Genomic DNA, 26,894 nt, shown 5'->3' on the forward strand with positions numbered 1-26,894 from the left:
GACTGTTTCCCTCCTTGTTTGATGTTAACTTCTACCTCGTTTTTTTTTTTCTTTTTGTCCCACCTGATGCCGTTCACATGACCATTATCCTTTGTATGGATATTTCCTCCCCCTTTTTTTCCCCTCAAGCGGAGCATTCCACGTTGTGTTGGTGATCACAATCATCGCCATCCATCGCTCATCCTATCTATTCTCCATTTCCATTTCTACCGCCTTAATGTTCAAATATCTCCAAGCTGTTTTCTCTGGTCGAACCCGCCTTGCTCAAAAACCCCTCGAGCCCGAGGAGACAGTATTAATTGGAACCTTGTACTTCTTTTCATATTCCTTCTTGATCGACTTCGTTTCTTCTCTATGTATGATTGGATAGACTGGTTGTGGGTTTGTGTTGTGGGTTTCTGTATAGACATATTAGAGTTGGGTGTTCTAATTTTATTTATATCCTTTTGTCTTCCCCCCCCTCGCGCCCCAAAAAGACATTTTCCTCCTTCCTTTTCCAATTCTATTTATTTACCGTGCCATGCGTGTATTATTTCTATTGTTCATTCTTGTATTGTATTTCATTCAATATGATTCGTTCGAGTTCTTTATAAAGTCATATAACCTGACCTGATGGAGTGAGCGTCTAGCAGTATATATATATAGGGATATATATAAATAGTGAATAGATTCTTACGAACCGGGTCCGGGAGTAATGAATGGGTGCTGCAGCTCTCAGGACATGGATGGGAGTTGGGCAGAGCTACATACATATCTAGATACGGGTATTATCTACATGTAGAGAAATTAAGTTGTCTTAAGCTATACGAACCACGACGAGATATACGGCTATAGCAATCTTGCGAGGCAGGTTGCCATACTATACTTTCTACAGATCTGACACGAAATCCCAAAAATGTTATCTTGATAGTTGGTTTGTATATAACCCCTGTTCATTCATCTCGATATCTATACTAACATAAACAAACCCCAGTAATGATAAAAACGGGAGGAGAGAAAAGATTACCACACGCTGTACTAACGCCATCCCTGGGGGTTTGCGGAGGAGGGCTATAAACAATGTATTCTCAGATCCGGGATGTCGTATACAGAGAGGGGAACAGAGCAGAAGGGGGGAATATAGGTAAATCGAAAACAAGAGAAGAAAAAAAAAAAAGAAGTGCAATAAAGGATAGTGTAGTGAGAAAAGAAGAGGAAAATTGGGGATGAGGATAGTATAATTAGAATATGTTCCAAGCACGACTTCTCTGCTCCTTTATCGGTCGGTCATGCCGCTTGCCACGACCATCCAGTTGCCGGATGCTCTCAATCTTCTGGAGAGCGAGTTCCAGAAGCTCCTTCTTCTTGATGACGTCGAGATGCCTGCGGATGCGGGGATCTTCACGCGCGAATCGTTCGACTTCTGCGTCAGAAAGGTGGCGGCCAAGGCGCATATCCAGCTCGCGCGGGAAGTTGTAATAGAATTCGGAGAGCAGCTCAACATTAAGGAAAAGCACGGCAGTTGAGGTGAGTTTGTCCGCGACGACATCGAGAAAGACTTCGGGGCAGTAGTATTTGTTTTTCTTGGAGGCACACTGTTTCGAGCGAACGGCTAGGAGTCTCATCTTGATGATATCGGCGCGGTCGCGGAGGAAGGCGCTCTCTCGGCCTACATTTATAGGGATATCATGTCAGCTGCGATTAGAATAGTTGTGGGGAATGGACAAACCTTTCGCCAGCAGAGCGGCACTGAATCCGCCTGCACCTCCGGTACCGTCTCCTTCCAAAACGACTTCTCCCTTGCGGACTTTGTCGATAAATGACATAACATCCCGGAGCTTCCTCTTTCCAACACTATCCTCTGCACGCTTGAGGGCCGCTTCACATGCTTTGAGCTCATCCTTCAGAACCCGGCTAACGTTCTCACGCCCCTTGACCCACTCAGAATCCTCGACTTCAATCTCAAACTTGTAGGGTTTGATACAGTTCTCGACCTGATCGCTGGTACTGAAGAACCGATCATTTAGAATGCTTGTACACGCATCAACAATCTGCTTTTGAGCGTAGGGGTGAGAGGCAAAAGTTGAATTGGTTAGTAACCGGTCGACATGGTTTTGTATTGCGTTTGCAACAACTGTTGTGGCCAGCCTGCCAATTCCCAATTTTGTGAGGGAGGAAGTGGAAGCATCAAGCTTCCGATGCCAGTACAGAGACTCAGGGTCAGCTTTGGGGAGGTCACTGAGCGGATCCAATTCTGCCATTGGGGGATTAAGGTCATCAATCGGCCGGTTCCAAAATCTCTGTGCCAAAATATCCAATACGCGCTGATCCAATTCACTCTTGAGCATTTCACGGACCTGCGGTCGACCAAAGCCTTCCGCAAACGCTTTAAAAGAATGTTTGAAGCTATCAAGACTTTCGGCGAGATATGACTCCGCACTGAGAGGTCGATCGTTGTATTGAACCTTGAACTCGTACGTCGCTTCTTCCAGTTCTTGGCTGATAGAGTCCCTAGTACCGGCTAGGCTCGACGCCATGGTTTGCTCAAGAACCTGCATCAGCTTCTTCTGCAGAACCCCAACACCAACTGAAACGCCTGATTCGGGGCCAAATTCGGATGGATGAGCTGAGAAATAGGCGTGTTCGTTCTTCAGAATTGAGCTTGTGATATTACCACTACCGCGAGAAAACAATGCCGTCGTTTGGGGAATGCGAGAAACGACACCCACGTAACCAAGACGAAGAGGGTATTTCTTGTCTGAGAGAATGCCATAGCCCCTCTCTGGATCGACAAGGTCCAGCTTTGTAATGACGCCTATTGTCCTTTCGCCTCTGGGATCGACCCTGCGGCTTGCGCGTAGAGCGGTTGAGTTGGCCAGATCGACGTCGGCTGCGGAAATGGCAAGAATGACATTTGGTGCTTGAATATACTTGTCGCAAAGGTCGGATATTTTCTGCTTCAACTCGGGGGGTTGATCATGACCGGCAATCTGGATATAGCCTGGAAGATCAATGAGGGAGAGGTCGGGGACGTTGGGTGAGTAAATAGATAGCTGAATCGGGTCATCAGAGACGCAGTCCTTCTCGGGGACTGCCAGGTTAAGGTCCGTCAGTGTCCGTTGAATTTGGGAGAAATCAGTGATTTTCCCTAGGCCAAGCGCCGGGAATTCTCCGTATTCTGCTTGGGCGTTGGGTGTGTTAACAAGGGTGAGTTCAATTGGGCGTCGGGTGACCATATTAGAGCCTTTTGGTAAAAATTCATGTCCAACAATAGCCTCAAGAACAGAGCTTTTACCAGATGACTGCGAGCCAATGACCACAATGGAAGGTAGAGTCAGCGTGTTGGACTGCCCGACTGACTGAAGGATGTTTCGGATCTCGATCATCTTGCGAGTGAGAACCATCATCTGGTCGTTCTCGGCGCCATCTCGGCCAGCATCTTCCTCCAACTGATCATATCCGTAGGCGGATCCGACGGCAGCACCAGTAGCAGCAGTAGTGCCTGCTCGACTCTCCTTGGGGGCCTGTCCTCCACCAGAAGATCCATCGCCCTGGGAATCTTGGTCGAATCGTAGTATTTTCTGCAACCATTCTGGAATTTCCACATCCCCCGTCGTCCTCTGCCAGCCTCGCTGTGTTTGATCGGCCACGTTCTGAATTTCCTGGAATAAACTCGAGGCGGCACCGCTTGCAGTTTCCCCCGCACGCTTCAAAACATCCATCGCATAATTTCCCGCCTCTGTAACAAGAAAAAAAAAAAACCAATGATTAGCTTATAGGAACTTCACATTAAGATTTTCCCTCACATACGTGTAGCTTGATACTGGAAATATGCCAGGGCCGCCACCATAGCCCCCCCAAACATTGCGGGTACTCTGATGAGCTTCAAGGCAAGTTTAGGGAGTATGCGGGCAAAGGATATCGCCCGCACGGCGGGAACGTTATTATGGATGGCATTCGCCCCTACAGGCCATGCCCGACCACGTAGCGCAGTGCCGCTTTCCGCTCGTAGGAGCCCACCAGTTCTCGCACCAGCGTTGTGAACATGGCGGGCCAAAAGACCCGTCCGCAATAGCGGAACAAGACGATGGGAGAGAATTCTCCCGCTCATGGTGTCTTATATCTCATACGCATCCAGCAGACTGGGAAGAGCAAGACGCTGTCATCTCCGGGCTACCCGCCACAGTTTGCAAGTCGTTGAGTGAGATTGTTGCTGATTTAGAAAGGCGACGCAGAGGGGGGTGAACGTCATTCTGGTTGGTGTTTGGGAAAAGCAAGTCGGTCCGACTTTCAGGGCGGAGATCCCGTGACCTGCGCGACTGGCCGCTTCACCGTCCGTATTAAATGGGTAATGAGTCACGTGGGGTCCCTGACTGTGATTAATATCACCAGTTAAAAGGAAACAGAGGGGGATTTTTTTTCTGGATATATATTCTAGAATTTTTGATCCTCTAACTCGTCAATTGAGTATTATAAAGGCTTAGTTGTTTTGAATCTGGCTTTGATATCGCTTGGTGGAGGAGGAAAGAACTTATATTCCTCCTCTTTACCGTCACCGCCACACCTGGCCCAATAACTAGAGCAACGGAGCAACGGAGCAACAACTTGCTTTTCAGCTCAACATACATTTCGGCTTGTTTGAGTTGGCTTTCTTTGCCATCTTTCCTTTAGAGACCAACTGTATAGACCATGTGTCGATTTCTAGTAAGTAAAAGCTGTCTTTGGCATTGCCCACCGACCAACAATCTAATCTCATTTCCAGGTGTACAAGGGCAGACATGAGATTCGTCTCAGCAAGTTAGTCACAGAGCCCAGCCATTCCATACTTACTCAGTCCTACGACTCTCGACTCCGACTGGTACGTCTAGCTCTTAATCTTCTACCCCAGGCTGTTTCACCTACCTACCTACCTACCTGGACCCCCTTCCCAACTAACAAATACCAGGACAACCGCCGTCCCGTTAACGGCGACGGCTTCGGAGTCGGATTCTACACGGACCCTAAGCTAGGACCCGAGCCGTGTATTTTCACATCCACGCTCCCAGCCTGGAACTGCGAGAACCTCGAGCGTCTCGCATCCAAGACGTGCTCGAATCTGATCTTCGCGCATGTCCGCGCAACCACGGAGGGTACGCTCTCCGATACCAACTGCCACCCGTTCCAGCATCAAACGCTGATGTGGATGCACAACGGCAATATCGGCGGATGGCAGTATATCAAACGGACGCTGGGCGACTCGCTCGCGGACAAGTGGTATCTTGGCGTAAAGGGCGGGACGGATAGCGAGTGGGCGTTCGCTTTGTTTCTCGATCTCCTGGAGAAGGAAGGGGTGGATCCGAGTTCGGATCCCGGCCCGGAGGGGTTTGGACAGGCGCTCCTGCGTCGGGTCATGGTGAAGACCATCGCGAAGATCAATGAATTCATCCGGGACATTCCGAAACGGCATAACGTCCGGGATGTCGAGACGCGCAGTCTGCTGAATTTCGCCGTCACGGATGGACACACTGTAGTCTGCACGCGGTATATCAGTAGTAAAACCGATGAGCCGGCGAGCTTGTACTTTTCTTCGGGGACGAAGTGGAAGGAAGGCAAAGTCAAGGGACACTTCAAGATGGAGCGGCATGACAAGGGTGCGGATATTGTGTTGGTGGCTAGCGAGCCCATCACTTTCGAGAGACGTATGATGATTCCTTTACTTCTGGGGTTCAGTAAGAAACAAAAAAAAAAAAAAAAAAAAAAAGCTAATTTCTATTGCAGATAACTGGGTCTCCGTTCCCGCCAACTCAATCGTCACAATCCACAAACAGACTGTCCTTTTGCATCCAATCCTGGACGAGTTCTACAGCGAAGACCTGAACCAGGATCGGTCCTCGTGCTATGCTGTCTCCAAGGGTCTTGTCAGCACTGCCCCCGGAACGACCGTACAACCGCAGAACGCGAATGGATTGGCAAGAGGAACAACCAAGACGGACATCAAAGTCACTGGGCCCGGGCTCGACCTGGACGAGGTTGATGGGGGAATACCCAAGAATCAGTTGGAGATTGCAAATCAGTGTGCACTGTCACATTAACCGAGTTCCTTTTGCTTCTGCGCGGCGCGGTTGAAGAGCAGGCAGGACTTGCAGTGTTCTAAATTGGAGTCAATTGGGTTCTGGGTTTGGCTATTGGAGCAAGCGTTATCAGTTCTGATACTTTTGATTTGACTTTGCGGATATCTTATGTTTTGAGTAGAACGTTTTAAGGCCTCTTCGAGATTGTTGATTTGATTATAGAATTATGAGTATTGGATCTTGAAATAATATCTATTCGTTAAAATTAAAGTACAGTAGAAACCCCCCCCCCCCTTTCTCGCATAAAACTCATATATCATCCCCCGTTATATTAGCATGCTTGAAGTACTTCATACCCACCCACGCAACCACAACCCACACCCACGACATGACTGCCGTCAAGATAATGAGAGCGGGATAATACCCAACGATGGGGAGAGTAGGATCGTCTTCCAACTCTGGCGGCGCATAGGGAGTCTCGCCGACATCCCAAGCCCAGCTCCAAACACCAAAGCAGCTCCCCATCCCTACGACAAAAACCAACCAGGTAACAATGAGAATGATCCACCCCCACCACTCCGTCTCCGAATAATCCCAGCCCATTTCTTGGCTTACTGTAATGTCAGCCGGGTGCGTTGCGAGAGGGGATTTTGCCCGATGAGGGGATCGGTACTCCTGGTCCGTTTGCAACGCGTAATAGGAATCCATGCTTGAAGACGGAGTGGGGATACGCAAGCCTGCACCGGCGCCGCTATTACTCGACGTCGAAGAGCTGTGGAAAGCGCCCGAAACAGCCGCGGTGCTTTTCCGAGGAGGAAAGGACACGATAATGTCCTCGTCATCTGTGGTGATGACATCCTCCCCGAGTATGTTCTCCTTTGATCGACTCGACGTATACTGCGGCGCAGAAGCAGCGCTCCGAACCCGTTGTGGTACATCCATCATCAGAGTCCAGTCATTATTATCCCTCCGATCCCGACGGCCGCCCTCAAACCCACTATTCCGCAGCGAGACGGGGTCCGCGAAAGATCGCATTCGCGCGTGGGAAGCCGGCGGCAGACGAGATAGACCAGGCTGACTCCGAGGCCGTAGCTGTAGCTGGCCCTGCTCGAGCTGACCACCACCACCACCACCACCGCCACCGGCCTCCCCCCGAACCGCATCCGCCGCGGCCCTGCTCGTCTTTTTATCCCGGTAATCGAATCTCGTCCCCAGTAGAGCCGTTTTCCTCAACGAGCCTCGCCTCCTGCGCGTCTTTCGATGCTGCAACGCCGTCGACATCGCCGCCCGTCCGCTTTTCAAGCCGCCGCCCGAGCCGAAATCGTCGCGGTCGTCGTCGGCCTCGAGGCCCGCGTGTTCGCTCTCCGCCGGGTGCTGGGTTGCTTGCATCATGCGCAGAAACGAGAGTCTCGATAGTAGTGATCCGGAGGAACTGCGCTTGTGTCCGCTGCTTGCGCTGCCCGAGCGCGCCCGCCCCAGGAGCTGGACATTGTTGTCAAGGGACACTGCGGCAGTCTTGTTGTCACTTGCATCTTCCATTGACCGGCTGGCCTTGACGAGCGGGCCGTTAGCCCATTCACATTCAAAGATTGGTTCGTCCGAGGTGTGTTCGGCATGCAGAGCGAGGGGATGGGATTGAGATGGAAAAGAAGTGGTCGCGGAGGAGTAGATTAGATAGGAGTAAGTTAGGCGGTCGCAAATCGGGACTTTCCGCATATTAAACAAATCAATCAATCCCCATGCAAAATAACACCAATAAGGGGCAAGGTCTGGATTGTTGTTGTTGTTGTTGTTGTTTTTTTTCACGAATATAATAATAAGTTCCACCGAGAACTGGCAATGTATAGAGACAGCTTGGGAAATTGACTTTGCCTTGACATCTCCCAAGGCGCCACACCAATGAATATTCTGGTTTATTTACTACAGGACAGCTAAAATGTAACAAGGTATCCCAGGAACCCCAAAGCAAAAAGGTATATCATCCGGAACGCCTGGGAATAAGATCATGAGCTAGATGGAAGGGAAAGAGTCTAGGAATTGGTGTCATCATAAATAGAGAAGAAGAAAAAAGATACTAAAGGGAGTATAAGGAGGCGAACAACCATCAGGAGGGGGAATCTTAAGCTCGTTAGTAGATGAAGGAAGAAAGAAAAAAGGTGCGCTATCAAACACAAGATGCTTGGAGCGACGGGCAATAATAGGCCTCATACATACGAAAGAAATACGATACAAAGTCAAAAGACAATTTAATCAAATATAAGGGTCCAAAACGGGCTCAACCATGGAATGGAACGCAAAGGAGTACTTTTAGTTTATTCCGCAGAACGCTTGAATCCGAAGCCCAAGAAGCTTAGCTCTCGATCGAAATAGTGCAGATTCGTTCAAAGAAAAGAGCAGAAGAAAATTTGGCTCAACAAGGTGGACTTGGGGTATTGGGTGCACGAGAACACACAAATTTCATTTCAAAAAAAAAGGAGAATTTGGGAAATGCGCTCAGAAATCCACTTGGTAGGGCAATCATCAAGAAGCACGAACATAAGGTAGAAAATGACAAAAAAATAAGGTGGTTGACAGAAGGGGGGGAAAAAAAAAAAAAAAGATCGGGAGATTAAAAAAAGTGAGCGAAGGAGGTAAAAAGAAAGGAGCCTCTGCAAATCACGAGAGATGCCGCAAGGGGCCGTTCTTGTTCCTCACGATTGATTGAGTCAAGTTTAGTCGATAGCTAGTATTTGTGGCGATATGCTACGCTTGGTAGCCCCCAAAGCCGTTTCCAAAATTGGCGTTGTTTGGCTGGTTCCAGCCGGAGTTAGGCGTGGCTTGTCCACGGCCATAACCAGCATTTCCTGGCACCTGACCGTAGCCTTGTCCAGTCATTTGAGGCTGGTCCCAGCCTCTGCCAGCAGGGTTCGGGCCTAGATCAATTAGATAGCTTAGCCTATAAGTTAAGACCTGTATGCAACTCGAGGGGGAAGGAGAATTTACCTTGAGGAGTCATGGGTCCCCCAGGGCCACTGTATTGAGGGAAATAGGGGGCTTGGTTGTTGTTAAAGGGCGAGTTGCCCTGTTGGCCGGAGAAGTTGTCAAACTGACCGGTAGGAGGACGATCCTTACCCCACTGCCAACTGTTAGTCAAGAGGTTAGTGATATTTGGACGAGGATGAACGACATACGCTGCACTTCAAGGGGCGGCCGTTGACGTTGTAGCCGTTCAACTGGCAGATGGCCATGGCGGCATTCTCGTGGGTGTCCATCTTAATAAAGGCGAATCCTCGATCCGCTTGCAGGCGTGTCTCAATAACATAACCGAAGTTTTGAAAGAGGGGGACAAGATCGTTCTGCGTGGTGTAAGGGGTGAGGTTACCCACATAGCATGTGGTCTGCCACTGCGGGGTTTGTTGGACCACCATATCGTAGCTCTGGATGCCGTGAGTGGGGAAGTGGTGGTGACCAAAAGGTGTTGTTGGTGTCATGCCCATGGCAGCCATGGCTTGCTGCTGGGAAATCGATGGCTGACCCTTCTGGTTCGCCCAGTTGCAGCGGATAGCACGAGAACCAAGCCATTCGCCATCCATCGAGTTGAGAGCTTTGTCGGCATCTGAGCGTTCGCGGAACGCGACAAAGCCATAGCCACGAGAACGACCGGTTTTCATGTCCCACATCACGCGTGCCTCAGAAACGGACCCGAACGCGGAGAACGCCTGCAACAGGACTTCATCGTTCACTTCGTTGCTCAAATCACCGACGAAAATGTGGAAGTGGTTGGAAGTGTCCTCTTTGCTGGTCGTGTTCGACTGGTAGGCCCAGTTTACGCGAATCTCCTAAATAAAAAAAAAAAAATAAAAAAAATCAGAACCAATCAGGGGGGGGGGGGGGGGGGGGGGGGGGGTTCTTTCGTCGCATACCGACTGATGGATTCGGCGCCCGTTGAGAGTCTGCATGGCTCTTTCAGCCGCACCAGGGTCATCAAATTCGACAAACCCGTAGTTGTTTCCTTTGCTGCTGAACTGTGACTATTAGTACGCCAACCCCCCCCCGTAAGCGAATGCCATAAACGTAGGCGCTAGAGGTGCGCTCGGAGATGGAAAACTCACGTTCTTGTCAGGAATAATCTTAACGCTGACAACATGACCAGTGGTCTCAAAGATTTGTTTCAGGATATCTTCTGTCACCCGCGGGTCGAGGCCTCCAACGTAGAGGGCTCTCTTGTTCGGCTCAGGGGCTGCACGACGCACATATCCACCAGCGCTGGTCGGGGACACCATATTTCCAGACATCGGAGAGGTAATAGCAGTCGGAATTGGGTTGGTATTCTGGGGGATCACCACAGGTGGGCGAGGAGGCGGTGGCATGTGAGAAGGATTGGTTTGGCCATTGCCCTGAGATGCATCGTACTGTTGGTTCGAAGCAGCCGTCGAAGCTTGTGGAGGCGGGAGAGTCGAAGAAGTCGGGGCAGACACGTTATCGGCCATTGTTTATGGGCAAGTTCACAGGTTGCAATATACAAGGGGGAGTCAGATTTAACAGAATGAATGCACAGGCAAGGAGGCGATAGCAGCGTTTGACCAGGTAATGGAGGGTGATATGACAATCACTTGGGACGGGACGATGCAGGGTGTTACGCAGTCACAGAGAATTGGTGGTAGTCTCGAAGGCGGGAAAAGTGACGCGGGGATGGAGGCGCCAAAGGAGAGAGAGAGGAGCGAGGAGGCGGCAAAAACGAAAAAGAAAATCGAGAAAAGGGTTGACGGAGCAAAAAGATGAGATGAGAAAAAGGGAAAAAAAAAAAAAGAAAAAAAAAGGAAGAAAGAAGAAAACGCTAGATCATACAATGAAACAACAATCAGTCGTTGAAAAGAAAAGAAGAAAAAAAAAGACGGTGACAAGTCCAGGGAAAGGTGAAAAGGCTTTGTGATGGATTACAAAAGCGCTATGTGGGATCCTGGCAATTCCAGCACCGCTTTCTCAACAGGAAGCAAACTGTGCCTCTGCAGCTGGTAAAGTTGGATGAGAAGACAGGAAGCTTCAGCTCTGGAACACGCACAAAGTAAGATCAAGAGGGAGAGAGAGAGAGGAGAGAGAAAGGGGAATCCAGTTCACTACGGAGTACCTAAGGTACTGTACTGTAGGCGCTTTCTTTAGTGGTCAAGAGCCGCTTTCAGTGGGGAGAACCCCTAGACCGCTTGCCGTTAGTGTTAAACCTCTGGATTTTCAGCCTTTAGCTCTATCAATAGCCTGTCAAACGCGTGCGCTCTCTCATGTTCCCCATCGACGCGAATCGCTTGTGGACGCATCTATCTCCTTCCTTCCTCTCGACCTGTCCAGAACCGGCCAATCGTCAGCCATGGCAACCGCCAACAGCGCGAACCCTGAATCCCTCGAGGTCCTGACCTCGATGTTAAACCAGACAGTAAGCTCCCCGTCACATTCTCTGCCTACTGAGGAAGATAGAGGGAAATTATCCAAGCGCTAACTAGGAGGTAGCTGATTGAGACTGGTCGGTTTTTTCGATCCGGGGGCTCCTTGCAGTCGAGGGCCCAGCTGAAGCGTGCTATCCCTGCAGCACATGAACAGTTTCAATGTGCTCTGGATAATCTCTCGGAACAGATAGTATGTGGAGCGGCGGGACGCATTAACTCATGTCTTGAAGACGCTGTCGACCACTGACAGGCCATAGTTTATCGCGAAGGCATTTCTGGAACGAGATTACGAGGTAATCAAAGCTAAAAAGGCTGCATCTCGCCATGTCGAGGATGTCGTCATGGAGGAGGCAGAGACTAAAGTCCCCGAAACTGTTGCTGCACCGGAGCAGGCAACTGAGGCAGTGCCTAGTGAGAGCCAGCAACGGCAGGTTGATAACAGCAATGCCCTGCCCCAGCAACCTGCGGCGAACCAAAACCGGCAGGAAAACTTTAGTGTTCCTGTGAAAGAAGAGAACCCTCCAGATGAAACCGGTGCCCACCCTCAAGCAGTTATGGGGACAGAGGAGATCAACTTTGACTCAATGCTGAATACTCAGGGAGCCAATGAGTTTGATCTGAACCTCGACTTCGGGGACAACACCGATACTGGGAACGAGAACTTTTTGTCCGGATCGAATTTCGGCAACCTCGGCACTGGCGCTGGCATGGAGGGAGAAAACATGGCGGAGAACGCTGCATCTGGTCAAAATATGCAGACAGGAGGGGATGCCTTTGACTTGGAACTGCAGAAAGCGGAGGTGTTTTCTGCTAACCCAGACGGACAGTTTGGGGCCAACATGGAGGATATCATGCCGGGGGAGTCTAGTTTTGACGACCTGTTCATGGAGAACGAGAATATGGGGGGAGATGGTGTCTTGGATGGGGATGGACTGATGCAGATTAACGAGCTTGACGACAACTGGTTTACTTGAGCTCTTGCCAGGAAAAGATTTCTAGACTTTTGACATATCAGACGGGAAAGACTGAGATTCTCTGCCTTTTGAAACGAAGAATTTAGTTGAACTTGTAGTCAGACATCACTTAGCTATAGCTATACGCCGTACACCGAGGTGGCTGCCCGTGAAGTAATCATAAGCTTTCAAACCCAGGGACTCGCTCGGATTTAATATCAATCATGGCAACAAATTATTTTGCCTGCCTTGGGAGAGGAGAGTATATATACATACTAGGGAGAAATTATTTTTGACTCTAGGTACCTTATTATTCGGGAGTTGCCTGTTTAAAATTCCGCATAGCGTCATCCAGTGCATCTACTAACAAACAACCATACCATATCGCACCCTACCAATAACACACTTATAGAATACTAGTATAGCGCCAGATTCTAACTACCTACTAGTAGATACCGGAACTTCTTTCTTAGTACTAGTATCATTTTCTATACTTCAGTCTGTCCAGTGTAGTAAGTACCCAAGGGTATATATATATATACGGAACGGTTATTTTCCTCGACTAGATGAATTCCATCATCCCGCACACCACCAATAGTCACTAAGCAGTTAGTTAGTCTCAGTCAACAAATAGGGAACAGATAGGGTATAAAGTAAGTGGTGGGAATCGTTCGAGATCTCCACGATGGAAGAAACCCCGGTGATGCATCCTAGGTAGGTAGGCAGTACTCGGCTAGATGAGATAGACTCTAGTGTCTAGTGGGAGTGGCATGATCCTCGCAGATAGAAAGCTTATTTGGCGCGAGACCTGGCTGAGATTCTTTGGGGGAGCATCGAATACAGGGTTCAAGGTTCTCGACTCTACTTCTTCTTCTTCTTCTTGTAGTGTACTATAAACAGCAAAGGAATTCTAGTTCTGACTGACAGAATGCGGAGACTCAGATTCACCAGGCCTAGTGATTAGGTAGTAGGAGGTCCTCTCCACAGTTCACAATGGTGCAGAGCTAATCTAGTATACCACTTCAGGGTGGATTGATTACATTTGAACTCTAATTTATTTAGATTAGCCATTTCCTTTCTCCTCTTTCTGGGGTAGAGAGAGAGAGGCTATGCTATGGAGGAAAGTTATTCCCAATCGGGGTCTGTCTCCTTGTGATTGATCGAGGAATCAGCGTTCGAACTTGAGTTCTCGTTATACCTAGGTCGGTAGGAGGGAATTTCCGGATCGGACGGCGTAAACTCTGTATGGGGTGTTATATGCCTCAGCTGGTAGGTATCGTGCTGTTGGCATTCGATATCATTTAGTATGGTACGTCAGTCAATTCAACGGCTGGACTACTAGCGGCAGATAAATTTCATATTTGCTGACTACCACGACGGCAAGATTTTGTCATGCTTAATTGATAACTAGTTAATTGAGTCCGGCATAAACCGGCGCCCCGGGCACTTACCAGGCTATACCGATCGCTGAGAGACCGAGTAAATACCGAGTGGTCCAGACTAGGGATAGGACGAAAAGGAGAAAAGGTAGAGGCTAGTGGTCTGAGCGAGGACGAATCGACGTTCTAGAAGCGAGCATTGTATGTCTATGTAGGGCAAATAGTTTTAAAGAGGTACTCCAGTCATGTAATGTAGGACTAAGATAGTACAAGAATATCCTGTATAAAGACTGAAGAATCATGATGTCACCACCAACTCTACCCAGTCGAGACATATAACCATTTCTGCACATCCAATTAATTCCCCCGCATTGACAAGCTCATGCCATCCAAGAATTGGCTGTGGCTCTGAATATCCTATCTTGTAGTCTAAAGACTCTAAACGAGGGATAAAAACATTGGTGAGTGGAGAGCGGGAAAAAAACAGTCTGCCGGCACACCCGCATCATAGCCTGGATGGGGCACCTGAATAATTACTACTAACAGTAGATCCGACGTCACTTTTCTCTTGCCGAGACTAGTCGGAGTGGCTAGATTGTATATGGCAATTCTTCTTCAATTTAGATTTTAGAATGATCAATGCTTGGGCCTAGAGGATAGAAACCTGGATCCAACATCACATGGGCCGCGTTAAAACCTTTTGAAACCTTTTGAAACCTTTCCTGGAGGATCTAGAGATGACCCTAATGCATGCTAGTCAACCATCATATCAGGATTATTCAGAAATTGACAGAAACCAGTAATTCCTATTCTGGTCCTGTAGAGGAAGATGTCGGATCATCGGATATCATGGAGGAACTTAACTACTCCCCAATTTTCCCTCCGCGTTCATCATCCATGAACCCTTCGTTTTTTTTTTTTTTTTTTTTTTTTTCTCTCCCGTCCAGCGTCTTATTACTCTCTGTACTCCGTACCACGGACTCCTACTAAACTCTGACTCTTGTCGTGTGCTGTGTTGTCATCATCACCATCCATCGTCTATTGATCACATCTTCTCTGCTCTCTCTTTTCTCTCTAGACTCCACATGATCGGCCCTTCTGGCCTTTGTCCTATCAGCTACATTCAGTGATCTCTTTATCTTCTCTCTCTCTCTCTCTCTCTCTCTCTCTCAATCTTATTCTTCTGTCACTGTAGCACTGTTACCACAACTTTTCACTTGCACTCTCACTGGTGTACAGCTGCTCCTTGCATTGTCGATCATCCATCCTATTCGACCAAAAGGAACCCAAAAAATAAAACAAATTGGCTGCACGACTCCCTTTTCTACATTGGGATTGTGTGTAATAGTACTCCGTACCTCCATAACAATTGAAGCTAATAATCACCCTATTAGCTGCAAATCGCTTTTGCTCTTGCAGAGTACGGGGTAAGTCTTTCTTGTCTTATTATATTTTCTGTTTTATTATGATTGCTGTTCCCTGCACTTTCTCTCCTATCCTTACTTTTTTTTTTATTTTCTTGTTTCGGCCTTTTTTCCTTTTCATTTCATTTTGGTTCTTCCTGCTATACATACAACTACACATCACATTCCCCTTTAATCTTCTGTCCCCGTCGAAAATTCTTCTCTTCTCTCTCTCTCTCTCTCTCTCTCTCGCCCATGCCCAAATCATGACCTTGAATTGGCTTTCTTCACGATGACAGCCGCTCATACTTCTCAGGATCTTCCGGGATCGGCCGCCACCACAACTCCCCCCTACAATTCGCTCGAACCTGCTCCTCTTCTCGCCCGCCGTCTCAGCTCTCGCTTGAATCGCCGCTCATTAGGTCGTCCGACTAGTATTCTGGACGCCAATTTCGCAACAACCGAACAATTTCCCAAGCAGTCGGGTCATCATCGTCGTGGATCGTCGATTTTCAGAAAGCTGGCGGGTCCCCGGGAAAACGCAAAGCGCTTTCTCCGCCTAGGAACCACTCAATCTCCGCCATCGCCACAGGATCGCCCTATGGCTGCCATGGCCCAAGTACGTCGTCATCGCCCGCTTTCTGAGATCATCCTCTCTCCTGAGGATGCACATATGCTGGCTGCTGCTGCTGCTGCTACTACTCTAGAGCCGGGCAGAATGCGCTCCCATTCCTCTTCCAACGCTTCCGTTACTCAACGCTCCCCGGGCTTGGCGAGCCCCGCGGTTTTAACTCCAGACGCCACGACGCCATTCCCTTTATTGCGTAATGAAAAGGTCGTCGCGACAGGGAGCGGAATCGCAGTGGGCATCGCTCTCACTGAACCTGTCCTCTACCTCCAGGGTTATGACCATAACGACCCGACAACCAAGAAGTCTGCCATCCTGCGAGGCCAGCTACACTTGAAGGTTACAAAAAGTGTCAAAATCAAGAAGATCTCAATCTGTTTCAAGGGCCGTGCGCAGACCGATTGGCCTGATGGTGCGTCGTCATTTTTCTCACTTTGAAACAGGGTTGACTCATATTCTAACCTACCTTTTTTTTTTTTTTTTTTTTTGGTTTGTGACACTAGGCATCCCACCGAAGAAGATCCACTTCCACGATAAGAAAGACCTCGTTACCCATGGTGTGGTGTATTTCAATCATGGCGATACTGGACTCATGCAAAATGATTACGGCGCCCATTATTATCAACATGCGAAACCAATAACCTCGCTAGCAGGAAAGGATGGTTCGACCACCGTCACTCGCGAACTCTTAAACAAGAGCGGGTCTTCCACCTCGTTACACAACGGCCAATCTGCAAAGGAGCTTAAGCGCCTCTCCCTACAGTCCAACAACTCGCGGAGTTTTGGCAAGGGCGATACGCCGCCAGGGCCCCCTCAGCCCCAACGCAATTATCGCCTCTTCCCGGTCGGCAATTACCTCTATAGCTTCGAATTCCCAATCGACGGGTCTCTGCCGGAAACGATCAAAACCAACCTGGGGTTTGTGAAGTATGATCTGGAAGCCATCGTGGAACGTGCAGGAGCGTTCCGGCCCAATCTCCTAGGCACACTGGATGTGCCTGTCATTCGAACCCCGGCTGAAGGCTCGCTGGAGCAAGTCGAGCCCATCGCCATTTCTCGGAACTGGGAGGACCAGTTACACTATGACATTGTGATTTCGGGGAAATCCTTCCCGCTCGGGTCGCAAATTCCAATTGCCTTCAAACTGACGCCTCTGGCCAAGGTGGAGTGTCATCGAATCAAAGTCTATGTGACGGAAAATATCCAGCACTGGACCGCGGATAAGAGCGTCCATCGATTCCAACCCGCGAAAAAGGTGTTACTGTTTGAAAAGCGAGCCGACTCTGCCAGTACGAGCACCTATCCGGGTAGCTCTATGCGAATTACCGCTGGTGGCGGCATTGACTGGGATCAACGTGCGGCTGCCGCGAGGGGTGAGGAAATTGTCGACCGCAGTCGAACGAACCTGCTCGGAAACCTCAGCAGCGAGTCAGGAGTTGGTCCCACCGAAATGGAATTCAACGTCCAGCTCCCTAGCTGCCAGGATATGAAGAATCGGGATGAGTCACAGCGTCTTCACTTTGACACCACGTATGAGAACATCCAGATCAATCATTGGATCAAGGTATGTTACATCAGTTAAGTCGATTTTCCGTGGATCCAAACTAACAAAAAAAAAAAAAAAAAAACAATAGATTGTACTCCGTCTCTCCAAAGTCGACGAAAATAATCCCGGAAAGCGCAGACACTTTGAGATCTCCATCGATTCCCCGTTCCACCTCCTTTCTTGCAAGGCAACACAAGCCAACATCTACCTTCCCGCATATACGACTCCCGACTCAGGGCCAGTGGCGCCTGCACAAGAGTATGAATGCGGGTGTCCGGGAGCACCTGCGCTACGTAGGAACCCGTCCACTCCTCCTTCAACCTCTGATCGAGACGAGCCACCCCCCGCTCCTTCGAGAAGCTTTACCAACTGTTCTGGCGGTTTGGCTCGACCACCGGTGGCACACCTGGCTTCTGAAGTGAGCGAACGAGACCGACCACCGGCCCCTCGACCTATGCATCTTCTTCGCGCACCGTCTTTCGCGCCGCCTGCATTTGAGGACGTTCCTCCGCCACCTCCTCTTGTGACTCCCCCACCAGAGTATACTTCCATTGTGGGCGATAATGATCGTGAGGCGGTTTTGGAGGACTATTTCTCGCGTTTATCATGCTATGAGGACCATGCCGACAACGAACGCGGCCTCGGTCGGGTTGATGTGCCGCTAACGCCTGGGGCGCGTGTCAACCGCAGTATGGACGTTCCGCGCGAGTGGGTACGGTTAGAAGAGTCGGCTGTTTAGCCCTAACTTGACCACTGAATATACACCAAGCCAATAACAATTACGAAGTTATGATTTCCACCCTGTCATGTTTGTATGGAGAGGGAAAGCTGGAGTTTTGCGATTAAATCCCGATAAAGTACGGCATGCTTTGCAGACCGCCGTTGATATATATATATTCTTGTCCTTTAGTGGATTGGGTACAGGCGCAAAGAGGCCAGGGGATTTTTTTTTTTTTTTTTTTTTTTTTTTACTGAGCATATGAGCGAGCGCTATTTGTTTTATAATGTTATCACCTCTGGGCGGGCGTTTTCGCATAAGGTCCTTCCCTCAGTAGTGGTGACTTTAGACATGAATCTTTGATGACCCCTACTCTGCTCTGAAGGTACTCTTTAGTTATCCAGATCATGGTGTTGAAGTGAGTTGTTGATTGGGTCACTATCCATGTAAAGGTTTCTTCCAGCTCATCATGAGTAGAATCCGACGTGTATTCTGGTATAATATAGTAGAACAGTAGAATCTCGAGTTAATTTGACTTTCTTAGGAGATGCAAGGTATTATTATCTATGTTCTCCAGACAATCACGGTGAGTAGCACTATACATCACCGACGATGCTGCTTCATATAATGGGATCCCTCGTGCAAAAAGCCTTGCCAGGTTGTGACTCCAGCTATAAGATTCCAAAGGACTCAAGTGCTCTACGTGGAGGGAACATCCATTCAAGTTTACCGTCTCCCGCGAAGGAGAGCAATCTTCTATGGTATCGTGGTACTGTATGGCAAGCCAATACTTTCTCGGGCCTTGTTTTCCCGCCTTCAATGACCCGGATGAAGAAAATCTATGGTCCGGGCGATGGAGACATCCTGGGCCTTTACTATGATGCGACTCCCGGTATACATACCTAGCTTCACGAGCTTGGGAACAATCTGCCAACAGCCACTGGAGTCCTCCGTGGAATTGAAACGCGATCATCTTCCACCACAAATGAGACCGGATTTCCCCCGGTTGCGAATCTCCTGCGAACCTCTGTATTCCTTCAATTAAAGCCTGCTATGTGACTTCTCGCTGTACGGGGATACTTCTCGATTACAACGATCGTACAAGATGCATCCTCGGTCGATGGTACGATGATACACGTGTGCCGCTGGTTCTTCAGCCAAGTCTTGTTCGGGGTGAAAGCGCTGCCACGGACTGCTCCGCCTGAAAGAGATATATCATGTTTGTTGAGATCGAGTATGGGGTGAGTAGACACTTTCACATTGTTTTGGAACCTGGCTCATATCCGGAGTATACATACTGCAGGATGAAATGGGATGGGTATTTTCAGACGATTCCGATCTTATTTTTTGTGATCTCGGTTGATTCCTTGGATCTATACTATACTATAATAATTAAAAACTATGAAGGTAAAAATTCTTATCAGCTAATCTATAAAATATAAATTTATCTAAATATCTAGAGGAACTCTTTAGTTATGTTAGATGAACTACATAACTAATTCTTCAAACCCGACCCGCCGCATCTCGTAGAGGATCCATGAACTTCGTCCGGTACCCGATTGTCACCCTGCGCGACGCCAGTTAGCAAAAGAGAGAGAGAGAGAGAGAGAGAGAGCAAGAAAAACGCACCCTGATCGAGTCTCATCAGCGAAATTCCGCTGATCCGGCTTCACCGCACGACGGAACTCCGGGTCTTCCCAGAGATGCTTGAAGTCCTCGATGTCGTTCATGACAAACTGCACGACGTAATCGTAGTCGGCGATTTTCTTGGACATCTGCAGAGCCTCCGCGTACGGGCGACACGCGGCGAAGTTGTCCACCTATATTGCTCTCTCGCGTTAGGAAATGATGCATGTAAAAAAAAAGCGAAGCCAGGCATAATAATAACTATACCAGATTATACTCCTGGATGCCGTACTTGGCTAGAAATGGGATTGCCAGCGGGGAATGATGCTGGACGATATAGTCGTGGAACTCTTGCTCGCTCATGCCGGGCTTTCGGATTCCGGTAATAGTGATACAGATCTGAGATTGGGCTGACATGTTGAGTCGATTGGTAACTATTAAGTATATGTGAGGGTGTGGAATTGTGAAGGGTCTCTCTCCTGACCTCTGGCAAGAGTCAATGAATTGAGACGGGGCGTTAACTATATATCTTCTACTATATAAAGGAGATTTTCGCTGTGATCCATTAATGACCCGAACTCGGGAATGTAACCCTCCCCACGGGTACATCTGGGATATCCATGTAATATCTTCAATGGATAGTTATCAGGACCTGGCATGCGTCATGGACTATACGGATCGGGTCTGGTTAGGTGTCATTAGACTTACTGGAGGCAGCCCTAACGAAGAGTCCGGAGAACATTCAATATCAACCTGTAACTATCTAAAGGAACCTAGGCTTACTTTTTTAAGGAGTTGGATTTCAAGAGCACGAGATCTGCAACCGAGGTCCCGAGTACATACATAGCCAATACCCTAGCCATTTCCGGTTGTTGGGAAGAAAAGACCTTTGTACAGTCTGATTCAAAGCTTGCCCCTGCATACATATATATATATATATATATATATACAAGTAGTAGGGGTCTATATATATCTATATATATATCCAAATTATGCCTCCCACTCCTCAATTAGTCGGACATCTAAATTGTAGAATCCATCAAGTACCCGCATCCCGCGCAGACGCTCCTCCTCGATCCGCTCCCACGTCCACTCCCTCTCGTCCCACAACCCGGCGTTCGCGTTCTTCTCCGCTTCCAGCGTCGTCGACTCGGGAATATCCCCATCCTGGAGCTTCAGCACCTCCCGCACAAGCGACCCATCCACGCCAGCCGCCGCCGCCGCCGCCGCCGCCGTGATTCCGGCCGGGGTCCCTGTTCCAGAAGCTTCCGTAGAGGAATCCACCATGGGCGAAGAAGTAGAAGCAGGAGCAGGCTCTACCCCCTCCGGCCGGGGTGGCAAGAACCCACTCTTCCTCAACACCTTTTCCGGGGGAATCGTCAATCGACCTTTCTTCACCACGTACTTGCTCACGGCGGTTGCGTAGAGCTTACGCTTCCCGCCCTTTTGGTCCGCAGGCTTCAAAAAGAAACTCTGAATGTACATCCATTTCTGGTCCCACGCGAGAACCTTGGACTCGATCTCGTACAGCGCAAACGGCTTGATCTCCCGCTTAAACGTGCAGAACACGGACCCGAGCGCAACGTAGATAGACTTCCGCGGCGGCGGGGCTTTGCCCTCCCTGCGGGCGGTTTCGGCGAACTCCGCATCGAGCTCTTTGCCGATCATCCCCGCGCCGGGACTGTAGAGACGGGTGACGAGGGCCGTACGCGAGATGTCCAAGTCGCTGAAGTAGGTGCTGTTGGACTTGTGGAGGTTGTAGTCTGTTTCTAGCAGAGGAGCGCGCGACGTGATCCCGTAGGGAACGAAGACAGGGTGTGTCGGGTTGCCGGTGTGGCTGGCGATGGCTTTGCCTTTGGGGAAGAAGGGGGCCTTGGGGTGCGAGCGGATGTTGGTGACGAAATGTCGTAGGATTCGGACCTAGGGCCATCGACTGTTAATATGAGGAGGCCCATTCGGGAGGCCCTTGGAGGGATTGACTTACGTGCCAGGCCAACGGGAGATTTTTGAGATTGATGATCGCGAGCAGCAGGGCAAGAGTCCGCCACGATACGATCAAGGAGAGCAACGCGCGGATGCCCTCAATATGAGGGATGATTGAAGTCATCTCCTTCTTTATCCACTGACGGAAGCGCGAAAAAAAAAAAAAAAGAAAAGAAAAGAAAAGAAAAGGAGAGACAAGAATAGGGAAATGTGGATAGATGCGATTCTATTAAGGGTAATGAGTGAATGAGTGCAAGAAGGATTCCGCTGCTGCTGCGGTGCGGAGTTTTGGAGTAACGCAGCAGCCGCTCTGGTGGGAGATCCGAATATTCACAGAACAAGAAGCAAGTTCAGCGAAGGAGTGGAGTAGTTAATTCTGAAAGATGCAAATATGATTGGGACAAAATGGCTCTCCACAAGCTCAATCTGCAGGCGCGAAGTTGTTGGATGAACCGCGAGTCCGGAGTAATTGTTCGGGTTACGGAGTACTCCGCACAGTAACTATAGTGATTTCTGGACTCTGACCATCCCCAGGAATATAGGCGAGCTAATTATAATATATGTAGAGTCTAATATTGCTATAGGTAATACTAATGAACCCACAGGCTGGTGGTTAGAAAGTCTTTGGCGATTTCTGACCATCATTACACTGATTTTGACCGAGCACATGGATAGATGAATTTCAAGAAGAAGAAGAAGAAGAAGAAGAAGAAGAAGAATTCAAAAAATGGCCATACAGTTCGGAGGACTCGATACACCCTGTGCACAATTCAACGGGCTGCTCGATACAAAGAACGTCCAACGCCCCAGCTTCTGGCATATCTCGGCCAGCGCATCCAAATCAAACATCTCGCCGATGGGCACTCCCCAACCAGCAAGCATATAATGATGCAGATCAAACTCCGGCTGCAGCGGTGGAAACACCTCAAAGCTGACCGCATCGGATGCCACAGCCGCAAAATGGTTGTCCCAGAAGAATCGCAGTACCCGCTCGCTTTGTTCGATACCAGCATGTTTGGGTGCTGCCTGTTGACTATAGACTTTTCTTTGCTCTTCATTCATGGACTGCCATGTCTGCGGCAGGCCAACCCGGAGGAAGAAGATATCTCCGCGCTGGAACTCAATCTGACTTTCGCGGGCAATCTCCAGCACCACATCCAGGGATACCTCGTGTTGAGTCAACGCGTTGACTGCGACCCCACGCTTCTCGGCCCAGGAAAGGTAATCTATAAGGACGCCCCGCCCCGCGATGCCCTTCTTCGCCCAGTGTCCGATTCCAATACGGGAGCTTTCCGGGTCCAGGATTTCCTCCGCTGTGGTACCGCCATAGAATAGCCGGCGGTTGGGATCTTCAGCGGTAGGAGCAGGTCCGTTATGGTGACGGAGTCCGTCCCATTGCGATGACTGTTGTGGGTTGAAATGGTACTCATCGTCAAAGGCAACGCCCTCAGCGACCCATTTCACTAGGTGTTCAAACGGTTTCCGCCCGAATCCTGCCAACCCCCGTGAACATGAATTCCTTAGCTATACAGTCCGTTGGAGGCTACGTACCTGGGGGGTTCAGATTCTGGATGTCCCAGTTCAGACATACCCGCTCTCCGGTTTGGATCTGTGTCCGTGCTGCGTTGGCCACGATCTCTGGCGTCAAGAGGCGCAGCATGCCTAGGCCCTCTTCTGACGATCCGGGTGCTGCAGGCCAGAATCGACGTTTGTCGGGGAGGTCATCATATTTCTCAGGGAGATCAAATGCAGCCATGTTGAAGGAGGGTTGCCAGTGGAGAGGAGAAGAAAGAGGGGAAAGGTTAGGTACCTTATTTATTCAGTAGGCGGGGGAAGCAAGAGAAAGAAAGCCCTCGGACCAGGTCCGTGCTACCAAAGTGGAGGACCTCGGGAGGTGACTTGGCCTGCCTAATCTAGTCAAATGCGACTGTTTTCTTCGATGCAATAATGTATATATTCAGAACCAGAAACAAACAATGGCAGTGTGCATATTACGTAGAGTACACATTAACCCCGTTAACCCATTCAAAGGTCATCCAAGTCTTCGTCATCCGCCGCAGCTTTGCCCTCTTTCGTGAGGCGGGACATCTCATGCTGCTCCCCCAATCCCCTGGAGCCAGAGGTGGACATGGCAATTGCCTGTCGTCCAGTATCCGATGACTCGAGAAACTCGCGCAGACGGCGCTTGCCTTCGATCAGTGCCTGATTTGAAGCTGCCTCGGACATCTTCAGAATTGGTCCCCAAAGGTTAAGCTGATACGTCACATACGCTGCAACAGCGCACACAAAGAGCAAGAAGAAGTAGGCGGGGTTGCGAAGAACTACGTTGGATATGTTAAAATATAATTCATGATTTCGTCAAGAGAGGGGGAGGGGGAAAACTCACCGGCAAGGATTTCGTTCCACCCCAGAGCAAGGAGGATACCGTAAAAGTAGAGCGGAACCTGGGTCATGCCTCCGATAGCACTCCGTTTGGCTTCGACATAAACGCCATCCGCTGCCTTCTTGAATCGTACTGTGAGCTCCTGGCGCTTTGCATCGCCAATGATAGTCATTTCTTCTTCCAGGCTCTTGCCTTCTTCTTCGTCCACGCCTCCGATGGGTGGCAGGTCTTCTTCATCAGCCGGGGTAGCGGAGCTAGGCGTGTGCCCTACCCATCGGTCCAACGGTGGTGGAGCAGAGGTTTCGGCAAGTCGAAACTTGGACAGCAGGGGAATCACAGTCAAGGTTGACTCGCGAGCGCGTGTATAGATCCCCTCAATGTCATCAGTTGGTCGCCAGATCCTTGGGACACCAGCATCATCGTAGCGGAACTTGTCTTCGAAGTTTTCACGTAACTTGAGTAGCAGGTTACCCTCCATCATTTCTTCCTCAATCTTAGCGCGCAAGACACCCCAAGACTTCCTTCGCAGCCGCCAGAGACCAACATCCACTTCCTCCAGACTGGCATCGAAGCTACTGGCACGATCCGTGAATCTCCTCTCAGCATCAAGGACTGTCTCTACAAAGACATTCCACACACGATCCCAGAATTTCTTTTCAGATGGCTTCTCGCCCGATTCTGGTGCAACACCACCGGCGCGCCCAGATCCAAGGGCGTTAAACTCCAGGCCAACAGATTCACCCAGGCGCGATTGAACCCATCGCTCAACCCGGGTGGCTAGGCGCCTCATTTCATCCCTTCTTAGCCTACCGCTGACTTCTGCCAGCTCTTTCTCGTACAATGCCAACTCTTGCTGATAGTCGCTCCAGCCAGTCCCCTCTACCACAGTAGTACGGGCAACTTCTTCAAACTTCTCCACGGCCTTCTTCACCTCATCGTTGACAATTTCGGCAAAATCGTAACCCGTGCCCTTTTTCTGGCCAGCTTTTACGGCACTCGTAACCGCCTCGCTGAATTCAGTAATACCAGACTTGTGTGATGCGTTCAGCTGGCCCTGGAAAAGAGCCTTCAAACGAGTATCAATTTTGTTTTCGAGCTCCCCACGCTTCCGCTGATAGACACCCTTGTGGTAACGGCTGGCCTCGACCTCGAAATTTTTCGTCGCCTTGATACGCGCCGATCGCATCGCCGCTCCCAATCCCCCGAGGACCTCGGGTTCTCCGAGGCGGGAAGCTTGAGATTGTTTATCTTCAAATGGAGTAATAGTTTCGTCAAAACCGATCATCACTTCCCTCAGAATCTCATCGCAGCGGAATTGTGCAAGCAGTTCCTGCTGGGTTGGCAAATCCAGGTCTTTGTTGTTGACAATCTGGTCCCAGATGCCTTCCGCATACACGGAGAATCCATCCGCGGGGATACGTCGATGGTACTCTGGGAGGAAAACGCCCCCTTCCGAGAACTCGCCGTTAAGTGGATCGAGTTTAGGGTTTCTCTGCGCTTCGCGGAAACGTAGGCTGAGGTTCTTTGTCTCTTCTACGAACTTCTCCGGTTGATAGCTCTTGTGTGGCAGTCCGTAAAACTGGAAGTCGAAGTAATCATGCACAGTCGACCGTTCCAAACCAGCAGGTTTAGAGATCGAGTCCCACAGCCGGGACATGTCTTCCATCAATGTTTTCTGCAGGGCTTGGAGGGGAGTTGTGCCAATGAAATCACGGATCACGAAGAAGAGAAGAGATCGGTGGGTAGTACTAGAGAGAGACCCAAGTCAACAGGTGCCTGGAGAACAAAATAGACGTCGCATACACATACCTCTTATCCTTTAAGAACAACTGCGAGTTGACCTCAAAGACAGTTTTTAGCAAACCCATGTTGGCACCCTGGTACAAGCCAACCTGGTGTTCCCAGATATTCACAATCAGAACCTCACTTGTTGCGAGCGCAAAGAGAGCACTCTTGCGCTCAAAGTCCTGATCCTCTCCTCTCTCTCGGCCATCTGTACCCTCAACATCCATTACCAAGATATTGTCGGCCATTGATTGGCCATCGCCATTCTTATTCTTGGACAGCCAGATACCTTTCGTGGTCTGACGTCTTTCAGCTTCGGACATGACGGAGAAATGGGTGCCGAACAGGTGGTTTAGGAGGGTCGACTTTCCGGTGGATTGGGAGCCGAAGACAGAGATGAGATGGTAGTCAAATCCTGAAGGTGTGACATTTTCGAAGCTCAGGTATTTCGACAAGTTCGAACTGTCGCATTGTCATTAGCCCTCGTGGGAATATATAACCCCTCTAACTCCCGTAAAGGAGGGAGGGGGGGGGGGGGATAATCAATAAAGCAACGCATCCAACGTCCACAGCACACGGCGAATTAACAGAAAGACATGGAGGAAGCCTTACTTGAATTCCTTGTTCTCGTCTATTACCTGGACGCCGTGCTCATATGTCATCTTATCGCTGCTGTTGCTGCCAATTGAGGCAAAGTGGCCATTGGTTGCCATGGTGAAGAGACACCGCTGGGATTCTACCCAACGTCCAAAGTAGCTGTTACTTGGAGAAATATTCTGTGTCGTTCCGATATTTGAGCGTGTGGATTAAAAGGGATGAAAGTGGTTCGGGACTCAAAAAGTGGATGACGGCGAGTATGCAGAGCTGGTGCAGGTGGTGGCAAGGTCTAAAGCACAAACAATGCAGCAGTCTGGCATCGGATGCAAGGAGGAGCGGACGGTTTCATGTGCTGTGAAGAAAGAAAACGGGTTCTAAAGGCAGCGAGCGACAATCACAAGACTCTCCCATGCACACAGAGACACCGTACCAAAGAGGTCTTGTGGT

The 26,894-nt window shown here is 49.5% G+C and overlaps 9 protein-coding genes across 9 annotated transcripts; 3 read left to right on the forward strand and 6 right to left on the reverse strand.

Moving 5' to 3' along the window:
• Positions 1-1,032: 1,032 nt before the first annotated feature.
• P175DRAFT_0555354 (dynamin-related GTPase MGM1) lies at positions 1,033-4,229 on the reverse strand. Its single transcript, XM_040900630.1, has 3 exons — positions 3,790-4,229; positions 1,709-3,718; positions 1,033-1,648 (listed from the first exon to the last, which is right to left on the reverse strand). Exons 1-3 carry the CDS (start codon positions 4,088-4,090, stop codon positions 1,221-1,223), a joined length of 2,739 nt encoding a protein of 912 aa, XP_040754082.1. The 5' UTR covers positions 4,091-4,229; the 3' UTR covers positions 1,033-1,220.
• Positions 4,230-4,418: 189 nt separating this feature from the next.
• P175DRAFT_0499225 (glutamine amidotransferase subunit DUG3) lies at positions 4,419-6,294 on the forward strand. The gene is made up of 4 exons (XM_040896683.1): positions 4,419-4,683; positions 4,742-4,837; positions 4,925-5,657; positions 5,737-6,294. Exons 1-4 carry the CDS (start codon positions 4,669-4,671, stop codon positions 6,048-6,050), a joined length of 1,158 nt encoding a protein of 385 aa, XP_040754083.1. The 5' UTR covers positions 4,419-4,668; the 3' UTR covers positions 6,051-6,294.
• Positions 6,295-6,317: 23 nt separating this feature from the next.
• P175DRAFT_0453489 (PIG-Y family protein) lies at positions 6,318-7,699 on the reverse strand. Its single transcript, XM_040894545.1, has one exon. The coding sequence runs from the start codon at positions 7,566-7,568 to the stop codon at positions 6,339-6,341; it is 1,230 nt and encodes a 409-aa protein (XP_040754084.1). The 5' UTR covers positions 7,569-7,699; the 3' UTR covers positions 6,318-6,338.
• Positions 7,700-8,771: 1,072 nt separating this feature from the next.
• Positions 8,772-10,498, reverse strand: P175DRAFT_0431007 (nuclear and cytoplasmic polyadenylated RNA-binding protein pub1; the record flags this gene model as incomplete). The annotated part of the gene is made up of 5 exons (XM_040893454.1): positions 8,772-8,941; positions 9,012-9,144; positions 9,200-9,847; positions 9,932-10,039; positions 10,121-10,498. The coding sequence occupies 5 exons, from the start codon at positions 10,496-10,498 to the stop codon at positions 8,772-8,774; spliced, it is 1,437 nt and encodes a 478-aa protein (XP_040754085.1).
• Positions 10,499-11,370: 872 nt separating this feature from the next.
• P175DRAFT_0491127 (uncharacterized protein) lies at positions 11,371-12,420 on the forward strand (the record flags this gene model as incomplete). The annotated part of the gene is made up of 3 exons (XM_040895823.1): positions 11,371-11,436; positions 11,511-11,636; positions 11,704-12,420. 3 exons carry the CDS (start codon positions 11,371-11,373, stop codon positions 12,418-12,420), a joined length of 909 nt encoding a protein of 302 aa, XP_040754086.1.
• Positions 12,421-15,093: 2,673 nt separating this feature from the next.
• P175DRAFT_0474039 (uncharacterized protein) lies at positions 15,094-18,298 on the forward strand. Its single transcript, XM_040895195.1, has 3 exons — positions 15,094-16,221; positions 16,313-17,373; positions 17,444-18,298. Exons 1-3 carry the CDS (start codon positions 15,474-15,476, stop codon positions 18,092-18,094), a joined length of 2,460 nt encoding a protein of 819 aa, XP_040754087.1. The 5' UTR covers positions 15,094-15,473; the 3' UTR covers positions 18,095-18,298.
• Positions 18,299-19,495: 1,197 nt separating this feature from the next.
• P175DRAFT_0499236 (EthD domain-containing protein) lies at positions 19,496-20,430 on the reverse strand. The gene is made up of 3 exons (XM_040896684.1): positions 19,967-20,430; positions 19,703-19,893; positions 19,496-19,640 (listed from the first exon to the last, which is right to left on the reverse strand). The coding sequence occupies exons 1-3, from the start codon at positions 20,114-20,116 to the stop codon at positions 19,577-19,579; spliced, it is 405 nt and encodes a 134-aa protein (XP_040754088.1). The 5' UTR covers positions 20,117-20,430; the 3' UTR covers positions 19,496-19,576.
• A 50-nt stretch (positions 20,431-20,480) lies between these two features.
• Positions 20,481-23,438, reverse strand: P175DRAFT_0474045 (uncharacterized protein; the record flags this gene model as incomplete). Its single annotated transcript, XM_040895196.1, has 5 exons — positions 20,481-21,619; positions 21,684-21,812; positions 22,100-22,170; positions 22,450-23,201; positions 23,230-23,438. The coding sequence occupies 5 exons, from the start codon at positions 23,436-23,438 to the stop codon at positions 20,690-20,692; spliced, it is 2,091 nt and encodes a 696-aa protein (XP_040754089.1). The 3' UTR covers positions 20,481-20,689.
• A 269-nt stretch (positions 23,439-23,707) lies between these two features.
• Positions 23,708-26,563, reverse strand: sey1 (dynamin-like GTPase SEY1; the record flags this gene model as incomplete). Its single annotated transcript, XM_040895824.1, has 4 exons — positions 23,708-24,003; positions 24,069-25,813; positions 25,875-26,312; positions 26,463-26,563. The coding sequence occupies 4 exons, from the start codon at positions 26,561-26,563 to the stop codon at positions 23,708-23,710; spliced, it is 2,580 nt and encodes an 859-aa protein (XP_040754090.1).
• Between the last annotated feature and the right edge of the window lie 331 nt (positions 26,564-26,894).

This window comes from Aspergillus ochraceoroseus (assembly GCF_002846915.1).
Source record: "Aspergillus ochraceoroseus IBT 24754 chromosome Unknown P175scaffold_2, whole genome shotgun sequence".
NCBI classification, from domain to species: domain Eukaryota; kingdom Fungi; phylum Ascomycota; class Eurotiomycetes; order Eurotiales; family Aspergillaceae; genus Aspergillus; species Aspergillus ochraceoroseus.

What these genes read in the sequence shown, in the direction of transcription:
- P175DRAFT_0453489 (XM_040894545.1), bottom strand. Translation starts at nt 7,568, where the DNA reads ATGGAAGATGCAAGTGACAACAAGACTGCCGCAGTGTCCCTTGACAAC.
- P175DRAFT_0555354 (XM_040900630.1), bottom strand. Translation starts at nt 4,090, where the DNA reads ATGAGCGGGAGAATTCTCTCCCATCGTCTTGTTCCGCTATTGCGGACG. An exon ending in TTTCCAGTATCAAGCTACAC is followed by an intron (nt 3,719 to 3,789) that starts GTATGTGAGGGA and finishes TTCTTGTTACAG; the next exon opens with AGGCGGGAAATTATGCGATG. An exon ending in TGCCGCTCTGCTGGCGAAAG is followed by an intron (nt 1,649 to 1,708) that starts GTTTGTCCATTC and finishes CTATAAATGTAG; the next exon opens with GCCGAGAGAGCGCCTTCCTC.
- P175DRAFT_0499225 (XM_040896683.1), top strand. An exon ending in ACGACTCTCGACTCCGACTG is followed by an intron (nt 4,838 to 4,924) that starts GTACGTCTAGCT and finishes AACAAATACCAG; the next exon opens with GACAACCGCCGTCCCGTTAA. An exon ending in GCCCATCACTTTCGAGAGAC is followed by an intron (nt 5,658 to 5,736) that starts GTATGATGATTC and finishes TTTCTATTGCAG; the next exon opens with ATAACTGGGTCTCCGTTCCC.
- P175DRAFT_0474039 (XM_040895195.1), top strand. Translation starts at nt 15,474, where the DNA reads ATGACAGCCGCTCATACTTCTCAGGATCTTCCGGGATCGGCCGCCACC. An exon ending in GCAGACCGATTGGCCTGATG is followed by an intron (nt 16,222 to 16,312) that starts GTGCGTCGTCAT and finishes TTGTGACACTAG; the next exon opens with GCATCCCACCGAAGAAGATC. An exon ending in AGATCAATCATTGGATCAAG is followed by an intron (nt 17,374 to 17,443) that starts GTATGTTACATC and finishes AAAAAACAATAG; the next exon opens with ATTGTACTCCGTCTCTCCAA.
- P175DRAFT_0499236 (XM_040896684.1), bottom strand. Translation starts at nt 20,116, where the DNA reads ATGTCAGCCCAATCTCAGATCTGTATCACTATTACCGGAATCCGAAAG. An exon ending in GCATCCAGGAGTATAATCTG is followed by an intron (nt 19,894 to 19,966) that starts GTATAGTTATTA and finishes AGAGCAATATAG; the next exon opens with GTGGACAACTTCGCCGCGTG. An exon ending in GCTGATGAGACTCGATCAGG is followed by an intron (nt 19,641 to 19,702) that starts GTGCGTTTTTCT and finishes GGCGTCGCGCAG; the next exon opens with GGTGACAATCGGGTACCGGA.